This window comes from Carassius gibelio, chromosome A5 (genome assembly GCF_023724105.1).
Source record: "Carassius gibelio isolate Cgi1373 ecotype wild population from Czech Republic chromosome A5, carGib1.2-hapl.c, whole genome shotgun sequence".
In the NCBI taxonomy this organism is placed as follows: Eukaryota; Metazoa; Chordata; class Actinopteri; order Cypriniformes; family Cyprinidae; genus Carassius; species Carassius gibelio.
The window spans coordinates 16,305,988-16,332,108 of NC_068375.1; the positions used below are offsets into that span (position 1 = coordinate 16,305,988).

At 36.7% G+C, this 26,121-nt stretch overlaps 3 protein-coding genes across 10 annotated transcripts in view; 1 reads left to right on the forward strand and 2 right to left on the reverse strand.

The window, feature by feature from the left end:
• Window positions 1–4,516: 4,516 nt before the first annotated feature.
• On the reverse strand, window positions 4,517–18,893 carry nrarpb (NOTCH regulated ankyrin repeat protein b). Of its 4 annotated transcripts, XM_052592047.1 has the most exons (6): window positions 18,747–18,893; window positions 9,969–10,141; window positions 9,552–9,625; window positions 7,636–8,130; window positions 7,130–7,336; window positions 4,517–6,977 (listed from the first exon to the last, which is right to left on the reverse strand). In XM_052592047.1, exon 6 carries the CDS (start codon window positions 6,720–6,722, stop codon window positions 6,387–6,389), a length of 336 nt encoding a protein of 111 aa, XP_052448007.1. In that variant the 5' UTR covers window positions 6,723–6,977; window positions 7,130–7,336; window positions 7,636–8,130; window positions 9,552–9,625; window positions 9,969–10,141; window positions 18,747–18,893; the 3' UTR covers window positions 4,517–6,386. The 4 variants fall into 4 exon arrangements, with proteins under 4 accessions (XP_052448007.1, XP_052448009.1, XP_052448006.1 ...); XM_052592049.1 differs by lacking the exon at window positions 7,636–8,130; XM_052592046.1 differs by having other exon boundaries at window positions 7,130–8,130.
• Window positions 10,715–14,667, reverse strand: LOC127997661 (uncharacterized). 3 transcript variants are annotated; one of them, XM_052592043.1, is made up of 11 exons: window positions 14,535–14,667; window positions 13,484–13,792; window positions 13,332–13,391; window positions 13,187–13,237; window positions 13,011–13,082; window positions 12,830–12,907; window positions 12,545–12,727; window positions 12,378–12,461; window positions 12,016–12,236; window positions 11,689–11,848; window positions 10,715–11,583 (listed from the first exon to the last, which is right to left on the reverse strand). In XM_052592043.1, exons 2-11 carry the CDS (start codon window positions 13,773–13,775, stop codon window positions 11,438–11,440), a joined length of 1,347 nt encoding a protein of 448 aa, XP_052448003.1. In that variant the 5' UTR covers window positions 13,776–13,792; window positions 14,535–14,667; the 3' UTR covers window positions 10,715–11,437. The 3 variants fall into 3 exon arrangements, with proteins under 3 accessions (XP_052448003.1, XP_052448004.1, XP_052448005.1); XM_052592044.1 differs by lacking the exon at window positions 14,535–14,667 and adding an exon at window positions 13,900–14,021; XM_052592045.1 differs by lacking the exons at window positions 13,011–13,082; window positions 13,187–13,237.
• Window positions 18,479–26,121, forward strand: part of jak2b (Janus kinase 2b) — a 38,072-nt gene continuing 30,429 nt past the window's right edge. Inside the window, exon 1 of one of the 3 annotated variants that reach the window (XM_052592040.1) lies at window positions 18,479–18,774. The gene's annotated coding sequence lies outside the window, so the exon portion shown is untranslated. Of the gene's footprint in view, window positions 18,775–19,082; window positions 19,232–26,121 lie in introns of those variants that run through there. The other 2 variants (XM_052592042.1, XM_052592039.1) reach the window with 2 other exon arrangements.

Sequence of the window (26,121 nt, forward strand, 5' to 3'; positions counted from 1 at the left end):
TTGTTATTTTTTGTAATTTAATAAAAAAAGGAAACTTTCTTATATTCTAGATTCATTGCACACAAACTGAAATATTTCAAGAGTTTTTTGTTTTAATTCTGATGGTTATGACTTACAGCTTAGGAAAATAAAAAATGCAGTGTCTCAAAAAATTTGAATATTTTCTCAAAGATCAATCAAAAAAAACATTTACAAAACATTAATGTTCAAGATCTCCAAAGCAGGTTTAATTATGTACTCAATACTTGGTTGGGGGTCCTTTTGCACAAATTACTTCTTCAATGGACCGTGGCATGAAGGTGATCATTCTGTGGCACAGCTGAGGCGTTACTGAAGCTCAGGTTGCTTTGATAGTGGCCTTCAGCTCCTCTGTATTGTTTGTCAGATGTTACTTATCTCTCTCTTCAAAAAATACCCCATAGCTTCTCCGTGAGGTTCAGGTGAGGTGAGTTGTCTGGCCAGTCAAGCACAGTAATTTCAAGTCATCAAACCACTTTGAAGTGGTTTTGGCACTGTGGGCAGACGCTAAAATCCTGCTGCAAAATGAAATCACAATCTCCATAAAGCTTGTTAGCAGATGGAGGAATAAAGTGCTCCAAAATCCCCTGGTAGATGGCTGCATCGACTTTGGACTTGATAAAACACAATGGACCAACACCAGCAGACGGCACGGCACCCAAATCATCACTGACTTTAAAAACGTGGATTCTGTGCCTCTCCAGTCTTCCTCCAGACTCCATACCTTGATTTCCAAATGAAATGCTAAATTTGCTTTCATCTGAAAAGAGGACTTTGGACCATTGAGTAACAGTTCATTTTTTTTTCTCCTTACCCCAGGTGAAATGCTTTTGACACTTTTTTTTCTGGTTCAGGAGTGGTTTGGTTCTAGGAATGTGACAGCTGTAGCCCTTTTCCTGAAGACATTGGAGTGTGGTGACTCTTGATGCACTGACTCAGGCTTTAGTCCAATCTTTGTGAAGTTCTCCCAAGTTCTTGAATCAGCTTTTCCTGACAATCTTCCCAAGGCTGTGGTCATCCCTGTTGCTTGTGCACCTTTTCCTACCACACTTTTTCCTTGCAGTCAACTTTCTTTGAATATATTTTGATACAGCACTCCATGAACAGCCAGCCCTTTCAGTAATGACCTTCTGTGGCTTCCCCTCCTTGTGGAGGGAGTTGATTATTGTCTTCTGGATAACTGTCAAGTCTGTAGTCTTTCCCATAATTGTGGTTGCATGTTCTAAACTAGCCCAAGAGGAACCCAGTATTTACATTCAAAATTAATCAAACTAATCAAGCTCAAAATAGAATATACAGTATATATATATATATATATATATATATATATATATATATATATATATATATATATAGGCCCTATACATTAGAAAATAAAAAAGATGCCATTTATTTAGAAAAAAAAAATATATTAATGATTGTAAGAATACTTTCAAGCAATACATTACATCTCACAAAAATTACGAACTTTTAAATAAAGACAAACTGATTGAATTTAAAATTGTGAACATATGGCAGGAAATGCTTTTAGGAACATGGTCTTTGACATACTATGTTTTGTCTAAATTAATTAATTTTTGCTAATAGTAATCATGCATAAAACGTATTTTGTTATTATTATGCAAGAACTTTTTAAATGGCCTCATAATAGTAGAAAGGCTGCATGGAATATTTGCACTTTTAACTCTGTATGAATAAGATAAAATGTTTAATTTATTGAGCTATCTGCGGTTACTCTGCTAGGACAGATGATTGCCATCTTTGTATCTGCAAAAATCTTGCAACTGTTTACATTCCCTTAAAGTCCCCCTGTGGGGTTTTCATGTTGTTTATTTGTCTATGTAGTGTTTTTAATATGCTTTTAGACAAACCATGCGCCAATCAATTTGTCAACACCATTGCTGAGTATTTTCTCCTTAAAACTGTAGTTTGCCAGAGACTAGTTGGGCAAAGGTCATTGCAAAAATTGGATCTGAAAAGTGAAGTTAATTTTGAGAAACATCTAGCTCTGTTGCTTGAAGATTCCACTTGCTTTAAACCAATATCAATAAAACCTATTTTTGAGTATAAACCACATATGTACTATGCAATTCAAGCACAGAGTTTAAAAACGCACACAATTACATGTCGAGGAAAACACACATGCAAGTGAGTACGCATTTAAACACCCAGCTTTCTCAGACCTGAAGGGCTGGATCAGGGCTACTTTACACACCTTTGAACATCCCTTTTCACAGTGTGAAATGGATTTGAATGAGAAAGAGGAGGTCAGGAGAGGAGGTGTGGAGGCTAGAGGAGGGAAACGAAGGGAACAGGGTGGGAAACTGACAGGAGGGAAGAAGAAAAGAAGGTAGACGGATTTTCCATTTGTGAAAAAAAAAAACAGGGCCAATAGTTATTGAGTTGCATGGGAAGGATCTCCCTTTCTCTTTCTGTGCTCTCCAACCTTTTCCCTTGCTTGTCCCCTCTCTCATTACCATAGCAGCTGCAAAGCTGTGTGTGTGCGTGTTTGTGTGTGTGAGTGTAGAGGGAGGGGGTCCGGGTCGGGCAGTGTGACTTAAGCAGGGGCTCCCGTCAATGGTGGACCGTCTGGGGAATGAATAGAGCCGAAAAGAGTTGCACTGGACGAACAAAAGAGAAGAGGAGAGAAGAATGGATGAGTGAATTGGGTGGCTTGTCACTGTGAGCTGGAGCACACAAAATGGAGTGAAATAGTGAAAGAAAGTTAAAAGGAGCAGAGGGCATGCAAGGATTGGTCAGGCCAGCTGTCTCTCTCGCTATCTGTCTTTTGCCCCTTCTGTCAATGGAGAGACTAAAGGTTGGAAGCATGAGAGTGTGACTTGGGCAGGAAAATGCCCTGTAAGCAATAAATATTTGAGTACACCGCCAAAAAAATGCTTTTACTATTTCGTAAACAACTGTTATACACAACATATGTGATGTGCTTAATAAAGTTTTTCTCTTGTGTGATTGAAAAATAATCAGCCAAATCAAAACAAACAAACAAAAAAATTGTTTTATATTTATATTACTTAAGAATAAGATACTTTTTTCATACTCCTATTGCATATTCTGTCATCTCAGAATATTCTATAGGAGTATGAAAAAATCACTGATGAGTTCCTGAACTGATATAAACAAGTTGTTTTTACTTGTTGTCGTGAAGGAAACACATGTCAATTTTATCATCTTTACCCCTAATCTCTAACCAGTAATTTGGTTACATTGACACATATCAGCTTTAACAGCATTTTGGATTTAGTTAACATTCCCTGCTCTTAAGGCAGCTAGCATGATTTGGCTTAACAACATTGTTTTCCATTAGCTGCATCAACTTTATAATGGTGGTAATTAATTTCAGTTGGTGTCATACTGTAGCTTATAGTATATTAGCCATTTAAAGTTATTGGGACACAGACATGTACAAATGTGTAACTAATTTGCAGAATTGACATTTTAAGAGTTAAAGTTCAGGATAAAGGTGAAACTGTACAAAACATTTCGTATTGAAAAGTGTTCTACCTCAGCAACTGTGGGAGGTAAGTATGTATGTATTGGATAGTTCATCACAAAATGTACTGACCATCATGTTGTTATAAAAACCCTATGGGTTTCTGTCTTCTGCTGAACACAAAGTATAATTTGGAGAATGTTGGTAACCAAACAATTGCTGGTATAGCAATTGATTTCCATTGGATTCAACTTCAGTGGCTACCACTGTTTGTCACCCACATTCTTCAAAATATCTTCTTTTTTACTAAACGAAAGAAACTCACGCATGCTTGGAAATAATTGAGGGCTAGTAAATGATGACTTTAACTTCATAAGAGTTGTGAAAGTGTGTGTTCCCATGTGAAAATCAAGTACTTTTAGCATACTTAAAAAAAAGAGTACTTATTACAGAAATATTACACTTTAAAAGACATCAGTGTCAACTGAATGTAGTGTTATTGGACACTTAATTGCATGTTTACAATTAAATTAAAATGAATTATACTTTGTTACATTTCTATTAAATGCAGCTTGAACTTAATAGCTGTTTTTTTGACCCAACAGGGCTTAATGTAGGTACGTCTATGCAATGTTAGAATTACTTCTATTTTCTTTGAAATATGGTAAAATTGTGCTGCTGAATGTACTGTAAAAGTAAAATATATTAACTTTAACTGTAATATCAAATAACACATTGAATGTATAATGAACACTTTACATATTGTGCCAAACTTGTGTTTACCAAGGAACTAACTGCTATCTACTCAAGGCTCTGCATACACATATGGAACATGTTTTTTCTGTAAATTACGTAACACTCTATAAAGACATTTGTTTAGGCTAACTGCATCCTTCACAGTCCGTTTGTCACAACCACTTGTGTTTCTCGGAAATACTAAGCAAGCTATATGGCTCTGCAACTAAGGCACAGGAAGAGGCAAAGGCTGACTCAAGAAACAAGAACATTCTGAAGAATCCTCACTGAGTCACATGCAAGTCCATGCATTGCACCAGTCATTTTCTTACAACCACAGAATTTAATCTAAAATGGCTTTGCACAAAAAGTACAAAATACAGCAAGTAATATATTTAAAATATGACCACTTACATCATTCAAAACATAAACAAAACAGCTAAACAAATATAAAACACAACAAAATAACAATTCACAAAAACATTATGAGCGCCCTTTTTCCAAACTTCTGTTTGATGAAAATAATATTTAAAAAGTTGGTCCAGAATATCACGAAGTTACTTTTATAAGAAGATACTTTTACTTTCATGTCATAAATGTTATGGCATTATCAAGTAAAGACTTGTGCATTGTGCAACTTCTTGTTACACTGGTTTTACCATGTAGCATCCCCCTTAAAAAGAGGAGGATAGGACTTCAGATAGGAAGTGCTCCAAGACTTTTTATGGACACTTCACTTTACTTGTTTGTTCTCCCATTATGTCAAAAGGATGCCCAATAACACTGTGATATTTTAACATAGTTGTTATGGTCTATAATATGTTTGACATTACTTATGGGGGGGACATTCAAGCAGAGTGTGTTGCGTAATTACACATACAGTAATTTAATTCATAGGCATATAAAAACCTTTGCAAAGAATGAGTGGAACCCACCCTGGAGCTTACATACAATAAGAATAGTTTTTCCATTTAGAAAAATAGTATCTTTAAAAGTTGGCATCACACCAACAACTCATAAAACAGCCATCAGTGCAATATTTAAAACATTCTCAAGTATAAGTAATGCATATTTTTATACTGGCTTTGAAGCATTTCATAAGTCACAAAACATATTTAAACCTTACAACTTGCCTGAGTTGACAAGAGGTCTAAGAAGACGAGGCCAACGTGCTTTAGGATACAATGCAGTCTATAGTTTTGCTCAAACTCTGAATTAGAAAACAGTGTGGCTTGAAATGTGTGGAACAGCTAAAAATAAAAACAATCACAAAGTACTGATTATGACACAACAGTCAATGCCAAAATGCAGTCCTATTTAGTTGTGAGTGAAATAAAATGTGTGTAAATATTTCCATTAAAGAGGTGAGAGATGCTGAATGATGAAAGATACTAAACTTGATGACCAACATGCATTGTCACCGTTATAATGCATTACAGTTGAGGTATCGGACATCAGTCCCAGTTTTAGGCAATATGCAAATAGAATGTGTACATAATGTTATTCTGTACAGGAATATGTATGTCAGTCTAGTCAGTGTGTGAATTGGGGGGGGGGGTCGACTTTGTGGAGAAATGTCTGTCAGTAACGTTAATGATTAAGTTGGTCTTGCGCATAAATTTTGTATTAGTTAACATCAGTTATACATACAATCTTTTGTAGTTTTTGTGGTTCTTAAAACGCTGTTTGAACGCTGCATATATAGCCTTATATATATATATATATATATATATATATATATATATATATATATATATATATATATATATATATATATATAGCCTTCCTAATTTTAAAAAACACCATTGTTGTTTTTTTCTTTTTGGATGTTCAAGACTTAATTAAGGAGTCAGATCCCCACCCCCACAAAATTCGCAACCTGAGTCTAATCAACCTGTTGGAGCAACTAATGTCGTATTTCTTACGTTGATAGCCTGTTCAATTTGTCATGAAAAAAAAAATCTATAAATAACACAGCGATCATTTTCATCATGCATCCAAAGTTGGCAAACCACACCCATGACATTGTACCAACCCAACTTATCAAAAATAGCCTTTTGGATTTGAATTCTGTGCCTACCGATATTAAATCAATTTCCTAAATACATCACAAACAAACTGTCTTTGGCACATACGGGTCATATAGGCTTAAAGGTACAGCGTCAGATCTTCTTTGATTGCCTCAGAGCGCGCTTGATGAGTACTTCGCCCGTGTGATGAGGTAAAGAACGATGTCTTGGTGTCCACCAAAAGCTGCTATGTGCAGGGCGCTCCATCCATCTCTGTTGGCCAGACGGATGTCTGCACCAAACTTCACCAGTAGCTTCACCAACTCCAGGTTGCCATCGATCACGGACTGATGAAGCGCCGTCTGTCCCTCGGGTCCGAAAGAGTTCACGTTAAATTCACAGTTTGTCATGTTTTGCAAGAGCGAATGGAGTTCCTTAGTATTCCCCTTCCTGAGCGCTTCCTGAAACACTCTTTGACGCGCAGAGCAAGCCATGTCCGCCTGACTCATTATTTCAACAGGTAGATGACTGCAACCCTTCGCTTCTGTTTCTGATAGAAGATAATGAGCCAGATCTTCGTCCACCCTCCGAAATAACCTGAGGGAATATTCACTAATGGGGAGTTAAAATTCGAAGACCAAGCTCCAAGGTAGCCTATTCACAATTCCCCCAGTTTATGCGCTCAATATTATTCAAGCATAAATAACGTTCCTTATAGAGCTGGGAACTTCAGTATCCCATGCTGCATATGCTGCTCCAATATCCTGTTCATAATAGAAAATGTATCAACAGTTATTTAGCTAATCTTTGCAAATGAAACCACAAAAAAAAAAAACCCCAAAAAAAAAACAAAAAAAAAAAAACAGGGAAAATAGTATTGCAATAAATATAGTCAACGTATGTTTGGGGGCTTTACCTATAGTGGTTCCCACGAGCGGGTGTTGAATGGCCTGCTCCGCGCGCTGTGTTCTGACTGTATGCTCCGTTATAGCTCACCGACTTGATTCCGCCCATTGAGGCTCATTTGAATAACAATCACCCGTTACGATGTTTGTCTTTCAGGGGCGGAGACTGTGTTCGTTTCGTAGGATGATTTTTAGCAGACTGCATTGCAGAGAAAATGCTGCAAATAATTATACAATAATAAAAAGTGCGGAATGTCTTTGGAGTTCGTGAATAATTACTTTTCAAATGGAATCATGCTCCTACTAGTAGCTGTACAATATAATATAATATAATACACACACACACACACACACACACATATATATATATATATATATACATTGTAGTTTACACGTTAATTAAATATACTAGCCTACTTTATTTTCAACCCTGTAGTCAACTCCACTGCATGTTTTTGCTAATCCATTCAAATAGAAAACATAGCCTCAAACTGTAAAGTGTATTCACTTTATTAACCTTTTCAACCACTTTGAATTAAGAAAATTGTTGAAATGACAGAAATCTCTCTTTGCATCCGTTTGTCTGTCTAGATGTCTGTCTGTTTGTGGTCCATAATCCTACCCAATGTCACCGATGTTCACACTCATAAACATTTCAACATCTTGCGTGTGCACAAAAGATTATCCAATTGTTCACAATTGATGGAGCACTGCCCGGACAAATTTTGCATGCTCTGCAATGAGAAACAAGGGTGGAACTTGTCTATATTCAACACATGAAAACATAATTTCATAGTCTCTTAACTCTAAAACCTGACTTAACTTGTCTGTAGGTTCTGTGGTTTTGTTGAATTTGCCAGGTCAATAGACTCTCATTCAAATGCCTTGAACATCTTTGGCAGTGTAACAGGATCTCAATGGCTGAACTGCAGTGACGTTTCAATAGGGAGGGTGGGTCATTCAGGATCCAATTTTAAACCACGTGCTCTATGACCGTGGGAAAGAGTTGAGCCTTTCTTCCCAGCATAGGCGTTAACACAGATAGAAAGTCAGAGAGAGAGAGAAGGTAGATATTTCAAAACACTTGCCTGTGGAAAGTTGGCATGTTGTACAGGTTTTGAAAACTGAACAGGGTGATAAATTAATTTGGTTTTGTACATATTTATGAAAGTTTAACAGGTATCTTAACTGAATTTATAACATTTGATATAATTTACTTGTGAGTTTATTTTATTTTATTATTATTTATTTATGCAAAAGTAGCATGCATATGGTGTGTTTTTAAATGTGAATCCTTGTTAAACAGGTCATGGTTATGTGGGGTTATTTGTAGTGCCCTTGAGTAGGGCATTTAACCCCATGTTGCTCAGAGGCACTGCCCTTGTAATTAGTGTGCTATTTGTTTTTTGCTGGCCTAATTATTTTTGCATGGGAAATTTGCATGATGGGTGTCTCTCTTCCCACCAAGTCTGACTTTAAGCCCAACATATAGGTGATATACATTACTTTTCCAAAGTCCAAGTTTTTAAAAAGTTTTTTAAATAAGCCTCTTATATTTACCAAAACTGCATTATTTGATCAAAATACAGTAAAAACTGTAATACTGTGAAATATTATTAGATTTTAAAATAACCTTTTCTATTTAAATATGTTTTCAATTGAATTTTGTTCTTGTGATGACAGAGCTGAATTTTCATCTCCCGTCTTCAGTGTGATCCTTTAGAAATCATTCCTATGCTTATTTTCTGCTCAGGAAAAAAAAACAAAAACGTATCTATCTTGAAAACAATTGTGCTACTTAATACTATTCAAAAAAATTTGATTATTAACATTTTTTATTTTTTCAGTAACCTCTCAGGATTCTTGAGTAAATAAGTTTAAAAGAACAGCATTTATTTGAAGTACATTTTTTTGTAAAAAAAAAAAAAAAAAAAAAAAAGTTACTTTAAAGTCAACGTCGATACATTTATTCATTCCTTGCTTAATAAAACTATTAATTTCTTTCATAAAAAAACAAACGAACTTTTGAACAGTAGAGTATTTGAGAACAAAGAGTCTGCAAAGTGTCACAAGAGTCATCTACCTACAGTAGCACAATTATTATATAGACAAAATAACTGACTACTAATTTCACCAGTCAGAATCAGATATTAGGGAGGGCACAAATGTATAATAAACATATGTAATGAGACTAATTTGTGGACACTCTGTGATCCATAAGGAGAGACTTCATGACATTTGCGAGCTAAAGCATTTGTTTAAGTGGAAACAAGACCTGTAAATCTGTTGGTTTGTAGCGTCAGACAGTAGGAATGTCCTGTTTGTCTTGGTGTGTATTTGTTCACTGTACCTCGTATTATGCTTGCAAGGCTGGCAATTCGTGCAGTTGTGCATGTGTGTGTGTGTAAGTGAGTCTGTGTGTTTGATGTGTACCTTTGTGTGGGAACCAAGCTGCTTCCTGCCCTTGAACCACAACAGCTGTAGGGCAGGAGCTCCACTTGCTCAACCTTAAGTTCAGACATGAGCGAGAGAGAGAGAGAAAGAGAGATAGCGAGAGAGAGAGAGAGAGAGAGAGAGAGAGAGATTATGCCTAGTTGAGGGAAAAAGCAGATATTTTACAGTCTTTACATATATATTTTTCCAAAGTTAAAACTAATTAAGACCCATCAATAATTTAAAGAGCATTTAGTTTTACATATGTTCTCACTCTTTTTACTGTATAAAATGTATGTTTGTCCTACAGAAAATTAACATTAATACAGTAAAGTGAATTAAAGTCCAAAATACAAGAGTACCAGAAGCTTTCCAAATTGTGTCTGAAGGAATATTTGTCCTTGCTAAAAATCTCACCTCTTCGCCACAGCCCACCCTCCTCCAAGTGAACGCTTTCCTGTTCCTGTCCCACTCTCAGGCTCTGTGTTTGTGAAGGATATCCCCAGGAAAAGGCAACACTGATCATGAAGTCAGACGCTGCACTGCAGTAACCCTGATCACTGGAATATAATGCCCAGCTATGTGTAGCGCTGTGTGAAAAACGGAGCAGAAATATTCTTATGGAAGACCCATTTAAGTAATGAGTTTTAAGAGATCTCAAAGATTTCTCCTTGTAAATCTTTTCCTTCACAGAGTATTAAATACCTACATTTCATGTAGATCACGCATATATGTCGATTTTGGTTTTAATCAAGTTATTTTGCAGCAGTAAGGTATTTTTAACAAGCCAAATATCTCTTTCCAAAGCCCTAGAAGCTTTCCCCAGATAGCAATGAGTCGGCGGACCGCCGGCGGCGCTCCGGCGGCAGTAGAAGCGTCAGAATAGCGTAATCGCAAACACGTTTGACGGTGCACCGCCGGCGGCAGCCGCTTTTTAGAAGCGGCAGCCGCCTTCCTACCGCCTTCGTTCCGCGGCCGGCCCGCGGGCCAACCGCCGTCCCGCCGCCGTTATATCAAAGGCGACCCTTCCGCGGCCCGTCGGAGGCAAACGCTATTTTCGAGCGATCGGTCGCCGCTTGCTTATTTATTTATTTATATATATATTATATATATATATATATTATGCAGTTTATCAAGAATAATGATTGATCAAACCAGACAAATTTCCATTTGACGTTTTAATTCCACATTTCAAAGTACAGTAACTGTCATTGAAACATGATGTCAGATCCCTGAAATATAAATAACAGAAAAAAAGAGAAAAAAAATAAAATAAATACACACACACACACACACAGGTTTCCAATTAAATTGTTAAAAAAAAAAAAAACAGCCTTAGCTTACAAGCAAATTATAACACTTACAATAATTGTTAATAATATAAAGAGGTCAGCTCTGGCATGAAAAGAATTACCAGTAAACATAAGTAATGAGTATATCTGGTACCAAAGAATGTGCAGGACACCAAAAAAAATTCAGGTATAACATCACATTTACAAGCCATTTCTAACAATAAGATAAGTGGTAATAATTTAGAATAAAGCTCTGGAGTAGAATAGACCATTATAATGGCATTGCTGACCTGGGGTACAAGATGTCTCTTGTATCTGTGATAAACATCTTCAAATATATATAAAAAATACTGAGGTAAAAAAAGTAGTAGAACAGATATAACTGCAATGCTGACCTGTGGCACAAGGATTTACAAGCTATATTTAACAATATAATAAGTTAAGCACTATGATAATATCCACAGTGAACAGTGTGGATTGGGGAGTGCAGTCTGACACTTCTGGCTTCTTTAGGGGTCTTGATGTTACTGACTGCAGGATAAAGAAAGGGTTCCAGTTGTCAGTGATGCTGGGATGTCAGTAGTCAGCCTAGGTTTAAGGGGTCGGCTGTGGGTCCCTCTCAGCTGTGCGGCGCCTTTTTCCGCCTTCACGGTCAGATGCTCCTTTCAGGTAACGCGTAACGTTAACCTGGATGGCTTCATCAGTGGCATCCTGTGTTGCCGGGTTCTTCCGGATGGCTCCTGTAGAAAATACAGATCTGTCATTCCATTTGAATGGCATAATGCCATACACATCTACTAAACATATTTTTTTTTTTTTTTTTTTTTTTTTTACATCCAACTTACTTTGAACAATGGTCTTCAGGAACATGTCTCTAAAACATGCTTTATCCCCAACTCCAGTCCAGGTTGTATTGATGGAAAGGTGATTAGAGAAGATACTTTGAAGCATCCGCCAGACGGTTGTCTTTAGGTCCCTCCCACATTTGATTGCCAAAAACCGAAGCTGAAAATCCAAAAAAAGTGTTACAAATTACATTTCTCTGAAGCTTATCATACATAAATATAAAATGTGACAGGCTATGGATTCAGACTGTAGAATATGCAGTGTACAATCTTAATTCTACTTTTTACATTACCCTATGGAGTTATAAACGAAATCAGCACACTTACAAATCGTTCCTGGAGCTCTTTATCCTGCCTCAAACTGTTGTCAAGCAACGCCAAATCTTCCTGGGTGTCTAGGGGGAGTAACAGATCCCCTGGCAGGGATAACTCTCCAACAGACACATTGGCACTGAAATGTTGCAGCATAGTGTCCATTTTGTTGTCCATGCTACGCACAACATCGCCAAACTCTCCAAGACGTCGCAGCATTAAGGTCTGATCTGCACCTACAGGGGTTAAATAAAATAATAGTCAGTCCTGGTCCCTCAACTACTAAACTATGACATTTATATCTAGGTCTACTACATGTATAGGTGGCCCCAGTGGGAATTAAACCAACAACCACAGGTGTTGTTTGCAAGTTGTACCTGATTGCCCAGTGCGAGCAAACGTCTTCAACATTGTCCCAACTTGCTTCACCTGCTCTTGAAGTGAGCCGCTGTCATCCGAAGCTACAAAATGAAAGGCATATGGTAATTTTGTACATACATCACATACTCTTTCCTAAGTTTGACTTTTTTGTGCATGTTCTTACCTGCTCGTGCAGTGCTTTCCCTCAGAGCTTGGTTCTCCTCCCTCAGGGCTTGGTTCTCCTCCCTCAGAGCTTGGTTCTCCTCCCTCAGAGCTTGGTTCTCCTCCCTAAGGGCTTGGTTCTCCTCCCTCAGGGCTTGGTTCTCCTCCATCACGGCTTGTTTTTCATTCTGGAGTCTCTGGAAATCTACATTAAAAAACAAAACAACAACAAAAAAAAAAACACCTAAAGGCACTATTTTCAATACTTTTAAAACACTGGACACTAAGACATAGGCCTAAAATATACCTTCATAGCTGAAAACTTCATGCTGTACACGAGATGCCAGGGGAGTCCAAGGGCCAATTACAGAGCGATGACTTTCTCCTATTGATAATCATTGACGTAAAAATATGTTTGAAGTTATTGCATACATTTAATGAATTGGACTTAAAATGGAACACTTAGTTTAGCGCAACATATTACATACCTCCAGCGTTTTCACCCATATGCTGCCAGGGTAAATTTGCTGCTGGGGGTGTAAAGCTTAGTACTTGACGAGCTGGAAGAGCAAACATAACAGCTTTAACTTCAGTGCAGAGTATTGCATATTCAGTAATGAAACTATAATTGAACTGTGCAATGCTAATGGAATGTACAACACACCTCGACACCTTTCATCCAGAAACTGCTGCGGCGAGTAACCAGTCAAGTGTCCTAATGAAAAACAGATTATGATTAAAGGATTCCTTATCTTAAATAGAAGCAATAGTTTCCAAGACAAAAAAACGTCACAAATAACATCACTTACTTGTACTCAAACTCTTGGCTCTGTGAAGTGGAGTCTGAATTTCTGGGGAGAAACCTGGTTCTGAGAAAGAGGAAACAGAAATTTGAAAATCTAACAAAGGGTATAGTTAAGTGGCAGGATCACAAATCAAGCATCACAGCAGTTTTACATACCACCTCTGAAGTCTACAGATGGCACAACATTTTCCTGGTTTTCTGGAATCGATGCAACTTCTGGAGCATCGGGCAGCACTGAAACCTTGTTACCTGGAACAATGTTTTCAAAGCTCAAAAGAGGTTGTCCAAACGACAGCACTGCTGGTGCATCTGGAAGACTAGACTCCTCTTCATCAGAAGAGGCCTGGGGTCTGTACTTGGAATTTGAGATTCTCTTTCTCTTTCTCTTCTTGTCATCGTCCGTCGTTTCAACGCTAGAACCTGTTTGGAAGCGCACCAAATATCTCATCGCCTCTTGCCAACATTCTAGAGCAGGGAATAATGAATGAAAGTCAGTTATCCACCATAAACAGACAAAGAAAATACACAGATGAAATGCAGGAAAATCAAATGCATAAGTCAGAACCATTTACCTGTTCACTTTGTCACACCGGAAAAAAAATCGAGTACTGCAGAATAGATCAGCACCGTGAAATCCTCTGTAGATGTGACACAACTTCGGGCACGCTCATCTTGATCTGACGTGTTGAGCCTGGTCATCAACTCTCTACAGCACAGACACTCTATTTCCGTCGGCATAGATTGGCATATTCCCCCACATTCACACCACCAGTTCATGTTGGCTCTCATCCTCACGTCCTCAGGCTGTTGAGCGATCGCAACTAATACACGCGCATATAAATTTCACTCGCGGCTGGCTTGACGGTGTTTTACTCAGGCCATGCTAGCTGGCAACAAAGGATTCCATTCATTGTGCTAAGCTAAGCTAACGCCGACCCAGTCAAACTAAAACAATGCATGCACTGACACAAAAATGCATTTGCCCACCTATCTAAATGTAGGAAATAATGTGAATAAGCCCTATTTCAAAAAACGGTGGAGTGTTCCTTTAATTGTAACATGGCGGCAACTTTGTAAACAAGGCTAACTTACTTTAGCCTTACTTTAGCTTGACTAGTAAGGCATGAACAAAGATGACTACAGATTTTACAAAGATAAACTAAAAACAATGTAAACATAATATTGCGTTAAGGAAACATGTACTTACTTAAACGATGGTAGTCCACAGAAACTCGCGATTGAACGGCGAACTGACGCGAATGTGTGCTCTAGTTATGTTGTTTGGGGAGGGGCCAGGAGCTCAGTGGCTCCAGTGCGTCATCGAGCCACCGTTTTAGCTCCGCCCAAAAAAAAATCCTGAACACAGCAATTGTGAAAACCTATACTTTCTAACATTTATAATGTGTTTACATTTTTTTAAGTGTTTTACTGTCTTAAACATTTGTACAGGTCGCAATTGCAAATTAATCCCTTATACATGTAAAAAGTCAAAAAAAAAAAAAAAAAAAATCGAGGTTGGAAAAAAATGAAAGACATAAAATGACATTTCCTGGAATGGCAGAAAGACGAAATATTTCTAAATATTTCATAAATCTGCCAGTGCAGCTGTGAAACCAGAGGAGCTTTTAGATTTTAGTTTATCCTTCTGATCAGGTCAAAACAGAGATTTTCCTGTTTATGATAGGCTATTACCATGGTTGCAAATTAATAAAAAATTATAAAGTATAGACCTACCCAAGATTTTGGCCATGTTGCAGATGTCTTTCACTGTTCACTGATGTAGCCAGGCATTAGTGAAAAGTCTAACTTCATCAATTTATTCAGCTAAATTGTTCATACCATGAATTAAATATCTATTTTAAAACCTAATCAGAATCAGAAAGATATTTATTGCCAAGTAAGTTTTACAAAAGGAATTATTTTTGGTTTATGCATGTCTCAATTGTGCATAAATCAAAGAAATGTAAACAATTTTCACCTAAGTGCATAAAATAATTTTACATATAGCCTATTAGGCTACTCTATCGCTTCAGAGTTTCAAAGTAATTTAAATGTAATTTCCTAAACCGTACCTTATCATGGAATCAAGAGTCAAGAATAAACCCTAATGGCTTAAAAAAAAAAAGTAGTTAAAATGCTGTCAGTTCCACTTCCATTCTAACTCCCAACATGCTAAACATAGCCTTGGCTGCTGGTCGATTTTAGTAGAAATCCTTGCATTTCAAAGCGGCTTGCCGCCAGCCGGCCGCGGTCCATTAGACGGAGGCAACCGCCAAAGAAAATGAAGCAGTCGGCCCGCCGGCTTTTCGCCGGCGGCATCTCGCAAGAAATGGGAGTGACGTATTCGGCGGCAAACGTTTCATCCCCGCCAGCGGGACGCACCTATAGCCGACAGCTTAGGGCCGGCGGCAAAAAGAAGCCGTGCGGATATTTTTTGCTAGCTGGGTTCTTGTTGTTATAGAGTAAATTGGCTCCCTCTAGTGACTGAATATTCAAAGACATTAAAGTCTTATGGACTATACGTTGCTTACGTTCAATTATTATGTCCTTAGACAGCAAGGCGAATTACTATAATCATATAATGGTTAACGTGTGTGTGTGTATATATATATATATATATATATATATATATATAAACAAATCCTGTATGCAAACTGTTTGAATTTAATTGCCTTAGAAAAAAAGAATCAAACCAGTTATATCTGTAAACAAATTATTCATTTGACATGCACTAAAAACTGAACTGATCATCTTTTTTTTTTTCATGTTTTGTTGACATATTAAAATAATTGTCTGGTTGTAATTTGATGCAGTGAAATTCCAAATGCAACTCAAGTATCCAAGTGTTTAAATATATAAACAATGATAATCAATCATAAAATGTAAATGCTAAAGTTTTGCCAGGGTTCTCTCAAAGTTATGAATGTTAATAGAATGTATGTTGTAAAAAAATGATGGTCTCTCTTAGAAACATTATTAATACATTGTTTGTAAACCTGAAACGTTTAATTTGAACATTTATGTTTTATTATGTTTTACTAGTTTTATAAAGTTCAGAGAATATTCAAAGGCAACATTCTCATGGTGTTTACAAGTTCTGTTTCTTTCTTTTTTTGACAGAATCGTTCAAAATGGACAGAACTTCCACAGAATTTATACCTCACATAACTTTATTGTAATATTAGCAAACTCTTAGAACTCTGAAATTGACTTATTTCATTGATTATATCAAACAACTTGGTTAAAGAACCATTAACCATTATTATAGGCTAAAAGAAAAATTAGGTTATTGTTTGTTTTTATAAATTGTGCAAAGTTCCAATTCTTTCTGAGCTCAAATATCCAGGGCAGAATCTGCTGTTGATGTGTTCATCACATTGTTTTGTGTTTGGGCAGATGGACTGACATTTTGATGAATTGAAAAAAATAAAAAAATCATAAAACTCTACAAGCATTATTAGTGTGAATATGCAGTGGAGCGTGTGTATACCAAACATACTTTGCTTTCACCTAAAACCAAACTGAGAGGTCAAACAGAGAGCATCAGTATCAAGGACAATTTCACTCCGAGTTGTAACAACAATTTTAAGAACATCAAGAGTGTGGAAGACGTGGCTTTGGATGTGCACTGAATTGAAAACAAATAGAAAAGGCTATTGTTTGCTAACGATTAAGATCTTTTTTATATTAACACAGGTTGTGCTGTCTACGGTTCAACATGTATAGACAGGCTACTTTCGGTTGCAGTTTATTAGAATTTCACAGTAATAATGAAACAGTTTATTATAATTTTTACATTGCATAAGCTGTCACAGAGTATGAAATGAATACCCTCTAACTACATTAGCTCTGTTCCAGGAGGAATGCCTAGACACAATTAATATTGATATTTCCACAATATGTACATTTGCAGAAATATACATGTGTATATTGCAGAGCAGACAGAAGAAGATCCGTCAATGTGCATTTGGTTCATTGTGTTCAGATGTTCGGTAACTTAGCGGTTATGTAAGGAGTTTTCACTCTTCTCCGTGTCAGAGGTTATTTATACAGAAATAATACATAATAAATATAATTTAAAATGTGATTTAATTCAGTGATGCAAATCAGAATTTTCATCATCTATTACTCCAGTTTTCAGAGTAATTTGATTCTTCAGAGATCATTCTAATATATTGATTTATTATCAGAGCTGGAAACAGTTTTGCTGCTTAATATTTTTTTTTTTTGGGGGAACCTGGGACATTTTGTTTATGATTCTTTGATGAATAGAAAGCTGCATATTGGAATTATTTCTGAAGGATTATGTGACACTGCAAGACTGGAGAAAAGACTGAAAAAAAAGACACACAAACACACACACACACATATGTCTGGTCAGCTATCCTTGTGGGGACTCTCCATAGGTGTAATGGTTTTTACACTGTACAGACCGTATTTTCTATCGCCCTACACCAACCCTACCCCTAAACCTAACCCTCACAGGAAACTTTCTGCATTTTTAGATTTTCAAGAAACTTCATTCTGTGTAATTTATTAGCTTGTTTACCCGTGGGGACCTCAATTTAGGTCCCCACCGTGACACGAGTCCCCATGAGTCTGTGTGTATTCAGGTTTAAGTCCCCACCAGAATAGAAAAACAAGTACACACACACACACACACATATATATATATATATACATGCATACATTACATACTGTACATTCTATCTAAATAAACATAAAAATAGACTAGATATTCAGTATGCGACCCAAAGTAACTAGTAACTAACTACTTGAATCGTTTTTTTTTTTAATCCAATACTATTTTACTCTTACTCAAGTAACTATTCAGACTATTACTTTTAGTTTTACTTCAGTAAATATTTCTATAAGTACTTTTACTTTTACTTGAGTAGGTCTTTGGGTATTTTACCCACCTCTGATCCTTACTTTCATTTCCTTGTCACTCTGCCAAGAACATGCATTTCAAAATGCACAAATATAAAATGCAAGATTAAACAAGGATCTGTGCTGGGAGGGTCTAGAGTTAATGATTGATTGCAGTCTGATGGAGGTGATACAGCAAAGGGTCAGTGAATCACTCTACCGTTACAAACGGGTTGTGTTTCAAAACCTTTAAGCGTTTCAGGGCGCCACCGACAGATTCGGGGGACTTATAACCCTGTGCCATCCAAACATGCTGTCTAAGTAGGCAGCACACTAGGTATTGAGACACATCCCGCTGAGACTCCGAGTAGTGTGTCAACTCTGCAGTAAACCACAGGGCTCCACCTGCATATGAGACACGAGACAGCAGAGAAACATACAGACTGCGTGCTGGAACTCAGAAATCGCGTTCACTGCACTCCTTTCAAGAGGACAGACAAAGCAACGGTACTTTAAAGACAGACACAGATGAGGTTTGGTAAAGCATGACCTGCTGGTAGTCTGAGCTGTCATCTCGGGTAAGTTAGCATGCTCGCTAGCTGTCACTCCTCTGGTGATCTTAAGACATGGCGCGTCCTTAACATATCCATCCTCACTTGGCTTTCTTTAAGAAAATATACCGTCGTCTTTGTGGTCGTATTGGAGTTGAGACGGCATGCACAAGTGCGAAGCTCCTGTGGTCGTGTTTTGTAAATAAGAGCAGCAGTAGCAGCACATGCTAACACTCAGCTAGCCGTCTAAACTCGACCCAAAACATCTTAGCGAGCTGTGCTCAAACAAGACAACTATTACGACACCTAACGGGATGGACACACGCTCGACCCTTTCCTAAGTGACACCGAGCGACAACATATTTGGAATAAAGACAGCAGCATGGATTAAATGACTGTTTCGCTCGGATATTTGAAGTTTCAAGTGCGTTGGTTATCACTCGAATTGACTAGCAGTGCTCGCTAGCTCAGCAACCCCAAACAAGTAAGTATTTCTCTTGACAGTAACTTAGTTTTTTTATTTATTTATTGTGCAAATGTGTTTCTTGTTTTAAAACACTCAGCCTCGTGTATTGCAGAATTTAAAGGCGTATGTAGATTAGATTTAATGCATGCTGTCATGTATCATTCAGATTTTTATGTAACTGACTGTACACTGGCAATGTCTTCTCTGATTGTTGATAAATTAACCGAGTAACGTTACATGAGTCTGTAACCAGAAGGAAATGTCAGCTTCGCTCATTTCACCTCTGTGCATTTATAAATCTAATTTAGGTGTTTGCTCGGCTATGTGCAATCCTGGAGAATAAATAAATAACCATATCCCCTAATCTGGAATATAACCCAAACCCTAACCATTTAATTTGTAAAACCTTCGAGAAATAAGCATCACAGGAGAACTGTCCTTTTTGTTTTATTTCTTAAAGTCATTAACAGTGGGTTGAGAATATCATTTTAAACACTTAAAAAATAAACAAATAAATTATATATATATTACATTAACATTAGCATTCTATTTATCTTAAAGTTTTCTTACATTTACATAATCTTAGCATGGCTGAAAGTAAAAAATAATGGTGCTCCGAACAAGAAGCTTGGAGCTGATCGCCGATATGATCACCGATACCAATCTTTTTGAGGCCTTCTTTTTATCATGTAGAATTACTTATAGTGATGTAATATGGTGTTTGATCATGCAGTACATTTTGGGGGCAATTGCTGCACAATAGCTTACACAGTGCAAACCTCATTTTATGAGCTGTGTGTTTTAGATGGCCTTATGTGTGAGAGATTTAAGTGTGCATGTGCACGAGAATGCTGAATGGTTTAAATGCTAGCAAGACTTTAAAAGAAATGCAAATTATGATTTTTAGTGACGATTGTGCAAGTGGCAATTCCTGTGTCGACTGTGCGGCGCGATGTGGTGATTTGAAGCCTTGATGTGTATTTTGAGAGGGAAAGAGAGAGATAACGTGGATTTGTGAAATTAGCGGTGAGCGGGGCACAACCAAACACAATTTGACTTTGTCAATTTGAGCATAATTCAGAGTATATATTTTTTTTCGCATTCATTTCCCACTTGTCTGGTACAAATATGTTGCTTTGTTTGATAATTACTGTGTATACGCTTTACTCTATCTACCCCAAAATAATGGAAGTGAAATGTGACAACATGCCCCGTAGGTTGGGGGTACATTGTAACATCTGAGCAGCATGTAACATGATCATATGGCATCTTAAAATGTTATCTGATCTAATGAAAAAAAAAATATTCAAGACAAGCTATAATATTTAGTCAATAGAAAAAGAAATAACTCTTTCAAATAAAATAATATTTTTATTTAAGAATTATTTTAAGAATTAAAAATAATCTAATTTTGGAATTTTATAAAGAACACATTGCAACAATGCATAGTTCAAAACGATGGCAAATACAGGTGCAGCTCAATAAACTAGAATGTCGTGGAAAAGTTTCATTTCAGTAATTCAACTTAAATTCTGAAACTTGTGTATTACACTTATTTTCTATATAGGTTAGTGTTGATATGCCAACTAGTAAATACTGTACGTTTTGTTACGCTAGCATTAGGGGTGTGACGGTTCGTATATAACCGTGAGACCGGCGGTTATAGTTGAACACCGTCATTAGAACTCTATAACCGCCAAAACCGTGTCATTAAAATATTTTTTACAAACATTTTTTAGATAGGATCATAAGATGCGCAATATATCGGGAGACATGGTTTTTACCACTTAATAAAGTTTTGTAAATCGTCAGACATGATATTTACCACTTCATAAAATTTTGCGTTGTAGAAAACCTTTCTTAAAAACGAATTTCGTTTTGTACAAATTTTGTCTTAATTTTAATAAATGTTTCATCAACCAATTGCGTGTATTTTAATAAATAAAAAGCAAATATAGCAGACAATGATAACCGACATGGAAGCACCAGCGCGCCGCGTTCACTTGCACTGCACTAGAGCGCATCTCATCGCAAATGAAACTCAGCGTAGGCCTATGCCTCATACAATAGCATTAAATATCTTTGCTGCATCCTTTCTAGAACAGACAATGGCCTTTTTTTTGCGACTCACATCAGCAAAGCATTGCATGGCCATAGACCGCAAAACAATAAGCGGATGGCGGGCGGGTGCGGCTTTGAAATTTGCTCCAAAAACGTTGGCTCGGATGATGAGTTTTGTGACCGATCTCCTTAATAAATGGAGGTCTGAAATCTCTGCCCCTTTACCGATCAGAGCGCGCGCTGACACGGAGTTAACCCGCTATCTCCAAGAACAACCCCCCCCCCCCCCCCCCGACGGTTATGTTATGAACCGTCACATTTGACTCCCGTCATAACCGTCATCACCAATTCTGAAACCGGCACACCCCTAGCTAGCATGTATTTAAGTATATTTCCCATTATAATCACTTGACTTGATTCTAGTGATCTTTAACACATTTTATTAAAACAATATTAAAAGTAGCCTTATAAATAGCTAAAAAATAATATAAATGTTCTAGATTAGTTGTTTATTAGTATATAATATAGATTTGTTCTGTAAAATATTAAATTCAATGTCTAATACTTATAGGGGAGAGTGGGGTAAGATTAGCCATTTTCAAATAAGTTACAATTATGCAGAAGTATAATGAAAGTATCTATCCTATCCTAATGAAAGTTTTCCTATCATTTTAAATTATCAGAATGTGTCTATGACAAGGGGTTCTAAAAATATGGTTTCTTATAAAAAGTGTTCTCATGGCTCAGTTTGGTTTAAGGTGAGTTGACCCGAGTTGAGTCAGTGGGTAGATGCACCATCTGGGTGTAAAATTAACATCCGACCAAATCTGATTCAAACCAGTGTGAAATGATAATAATAATAATACTCAATAATAGTTAAAAAACGAATTTCCTGTAATTTCTTTTCACAAAGTTAACTTTTAACAACATAAAACAACCAAATTAAGTTTTCATTTCAGTATTTAATTGTTTGCACTTCTGAAACAATATGTTGAACACTAAATTTGTAGCTTTCCTAAAACCAGACTAAACAGAGAGTTTGTTGGCCATTAGGGACAACAGGTGGAAATATATATCTGATTATAATGCGATTAAAAAAAGTTTCTGGTTTTTATCAGAGAAGGATTTGGTGCACTTGTATACAGTCCCTATCAAATAAACTACAAAATATGTATATATGATTAACTAAACCAGTAATATCACATTAAAATACCAGTTTATAATTCAGAGATTTAACTTAACTACAGTGCCTTATGGTGGGGTAAGTTAAAATGCTGACATAATTTACCCCACAGCATTTGGCTCACTTTGCCCCTTAGACTATTTTGGAAAAATAGCTATTGTTGCTAACTAGATCAAGCTAATATTTAACTAAATTATTTGCATGGTTTTATATGTTGCTAAATCATCTTTATGTATCATAAATATTTTTAGACCTGGATAAATTTGCTTTGGCGTAACAACCATTACATCTGTTATGCTAAAATTTTACTCTGACAAGCCAAAAACAGTTTTTAAAGTAAATGGGTGCCTTCCATTCCCATGTGTTTCTCCTTTTCACAGTCTGGCTGTAATGATGGGTGGTTCCAAAATACATGGTCACCTGACAGTAAAAGTGTATAGTTGCCAAGAAACAGGAGGTGGAGCAACTTACCCACTGGCTCAACTTACCCCACTCTCCCCTACTTCCATTGAAGATAAGGCAGAAGTAGGCTCAGAGAGTGAGGGAGAGCCCATTCTTATCAAAACATCTAAAATAAATTCTGAAATTATTACAGAGTGTGCTGTCTTCTCTTTTAATTTGTATATTTGTAACAACATTATAATGTGTATTGACAAGCACCCACCACCCAGTGCCCCATTTTTGTTTTTGGGCCACAGCCCCTCAAAATGTCTGTGCAATATCAGGCCCTGGACTGAACAGTTGAGTGAGAGATTGGTACCATCTTTGTTATGGATTCTGGTTCGCAGTGAGTTCACAGTTTAAAAAAAAAAAAGTGAAGTGACATTCAGCCAAGTACGGTGACCCATACTCCGAATTTGTGCTCTGCATTTAACCCATCCGAAATGCACACACACAGAGCAGTGAACACACACCCGGAGCAGTGGGCAGCCATTTATGCTGCGGCGCCCAGGGAGCAGTTGGGGGTTCGATGCCTTGCTCAAGGGCACCTAAGTCGTGGTATTGAAGGTGGAGAGAGAACTGTACATGCACTCCCCCCAACCACAGTTCCGTCCGGCCCGAGACTAGAACTCACAACCCTTCGATTGGGAGTCCAACCCTCTAACCATTAGGCCACGACTTCCCTTAACAACTGAGAAGGGGGATGTGTCTTGAGTCTGGCGCCTTAGACCACTCGGCCATTCTGACATATTCTCTAACGTTTAACGTAGGTTTTCTTTAGCCTAATTTATTTTCAAGATCTGAGGTAAAATATCTATTGTTGCTTTCACTATGGCTATAAAGATCATGCAAAATAATATTTAAACTCACATTAGACACTTTTAACATTGAATAAAGCACATAATCATTACCTGAGAGTATCACTTCCTTATTTTTTTGTATGTTGTTTCTGCAGCGATGTCTAAAAAAATAAAAAACATTCTAAAATAGAATTCCGTGTCGCTTATTGTCACGTGCCACTGTTGCGGGTGGTTAGGACAAAGACTACATAGAAAAAATACTTTTTATTGTGTCGCATCACATCTGGTTGGGACACACCGTGTTACAGTTTGATCCCCCTCAAAAAATCTAAGTATTAAAATATGAATCCTGACATATCTAATAATTAAATATGCAATTAGGGAAAGTTTGAATAAAATAGACTACTGGGGGGAATAATTATCTGAATAATTATTTTGTGACCATCTTTTGATTATTTTAACAAAAGCAACAATAATATAATAATCGTAATAATAATCTATAAACATACACACACACACACACACATCTATATAGGTCAGTTATCCTTGGCTTGGTATTGTTGTCAGAATTCGGCCCTCTGTGAAAACTAATTGAGGAACCCTGACTTAGACTGTCTTTTTATTCATATATATATATATATATATATATATATATATATATATATATATATATATATATATATATATATATATATATATATATATATATATATATAGATATATATATATATATATATATATATATATATATATATATAGATATATATATATATATATATATATCTATATATATATATATATATATATATATATATATATATATATATATCATTCTGGCGAGTAAACTAAAATATTTACTAGCCAATGGGGATTAAATTGCCAAGATGTCCATAGAGGGTTGTAAACATAAAACCATTTGTCTTGTTTTGTGACCGGAGAAATGACAAACAACAAGCGCTGCTCTACACTTCTCAAAACTCACATTTGAATAATCGGAGGCAAATTCTTTAAATATGAAAACATACTTACAGGCTTTGAGTCAGAACAGCCGGCATTGTAGGTTCAGGAAACAGTCCTCCATTAAATTTGTTGCATACACATGAATATTTGTTTTGAACTGTTCTGGAACAGTGTTGTAAATACAGCTTAACCACTGATTTCTAGTTGTGCCCTCTTTTGGAATGCCAAACTGAGCTATCACAACTAAACACACAGCGTCTCCACGACATGGTGGCGGCGGCAGCAACAACAAAGTTCAAAGTTACTCCTTTCTTTGTGTGAGCATTTGGGTGGTGTTATGCAAATCGTCCCACACAGTGACATAGACATGTGGAGGCATGTTTAAACAAGGCGTTTTAGGTGAGCGTGGACGAGTCTTAACTTTTATAAAGAATATCTCTTTGGGTTTGAGACTTTAGGGATCTTATCCATGCACTAACAGCTTGTAACACTCCAAAGAAAACTTGAAAACGCATCATATGACCCCTTTAAATTGTTTTTTTTTATATAGTTTAAGATTCAAAGTCTAGGTCTGGAAAGTAGCAAAAACTCACGATGGCATGCCAAAAAAATAATACAAAATGATGTGCACTTCATTCTTCAAAAGGACTAAAGTTTAAATCTGTTTTAAAAACATTTTAATACAAATCAACCCCTGTGACACAAAAGTGTCTGTATTTAAAGAAAAACCCATATACTGGTTTCTTTAAAAGGAACTCTTATAAACCTCTGTCAGCTCAAATCTGCCTTTGCATCTTGACCACTTAAGCTTTCACATTGCAAAATGGTCATGTTAGGAATAAAGCATGTGTTGTGGTTAGGCACCCGTGCTTGAAGGTGATGTTTCGTTAAAAAAAAAACTCCCCCGCAGGAAGTTGAGTGCACTCACTTTTGTCTTTTTCTGCAGATCATCAGTCTGTTAAAGGTCTTAACCTTTTATTTTTTTTTCAAGATCTTCTGTTCCGTATTTATAGAATAGATTAGAAAGTATAGCTTGTTTCATCATATGTTTTGTCAGTGTGCAGTCTGACAGACTTGTTTTGAACTGCTTAGGTTGTCGAGTTAGCAGTTTGTAGGTGAGATGTCTTTGTATTGATTCAATTTAAAAGCCTGATAAGATACAAGAGAAAAGGGGCTGTAACTCCTGGAGCCCTACACATGAAGTCCACAAAGAGCATTATTTGTAGCCAAGATGACTTGTTCTGAACTTTTGCAACACATTTACGTCCATCAGTGGAAGGTATTGGGTGATAAGAAACCTGGCCTAGATTTCAGTCTGACATTTTTCCTGGTGTTTTATGAATGTTTATGAATACTATGGCTGGGTGTCACATTGGGTGTCACACAGTATTGAGTGTGAATACGGAATTGAGTTCTCTTCTTGAACTTCAGTTGACAAATACACAGAGAATTGTCAAAATATC

What these genes read in the sequence shown, in the direction of transcription:
- LOC127997661 (XM_052592043.1), bottom strand. Translation starts at nt 13,775, where the DNA reads ATGAGATATTTGGTGCGCTTCCAAACAGGTTCTAGCGTTGAAACGACG. An exon ending in TGAAGTTTTCAGCTATGAAG is followed by an intron (nt 12,728 to 12,829) that starts GTATATTTTAGG and finishes TTTTTAATGTAG; the next exon opens with ATTTCCAGAGACTCCAGAAT. An exon ending in GGAAAGCACTGCACGAGCAG is followed by an intron (nt 12,462 to 12,544) that starts GTAAGAACATGC and finishes TTCATTTTGTAG; the next exon opens with CTTCGGATGACAGCGGCTCA.
- nrarpb (XM_052592049.1), bottom strand. Translation starts at nt 6,722, where the DNA reads ATGAGTCAGGCGGACATGGCTTGCTCTGCGCGTCAAAGAGTGTTTCAG.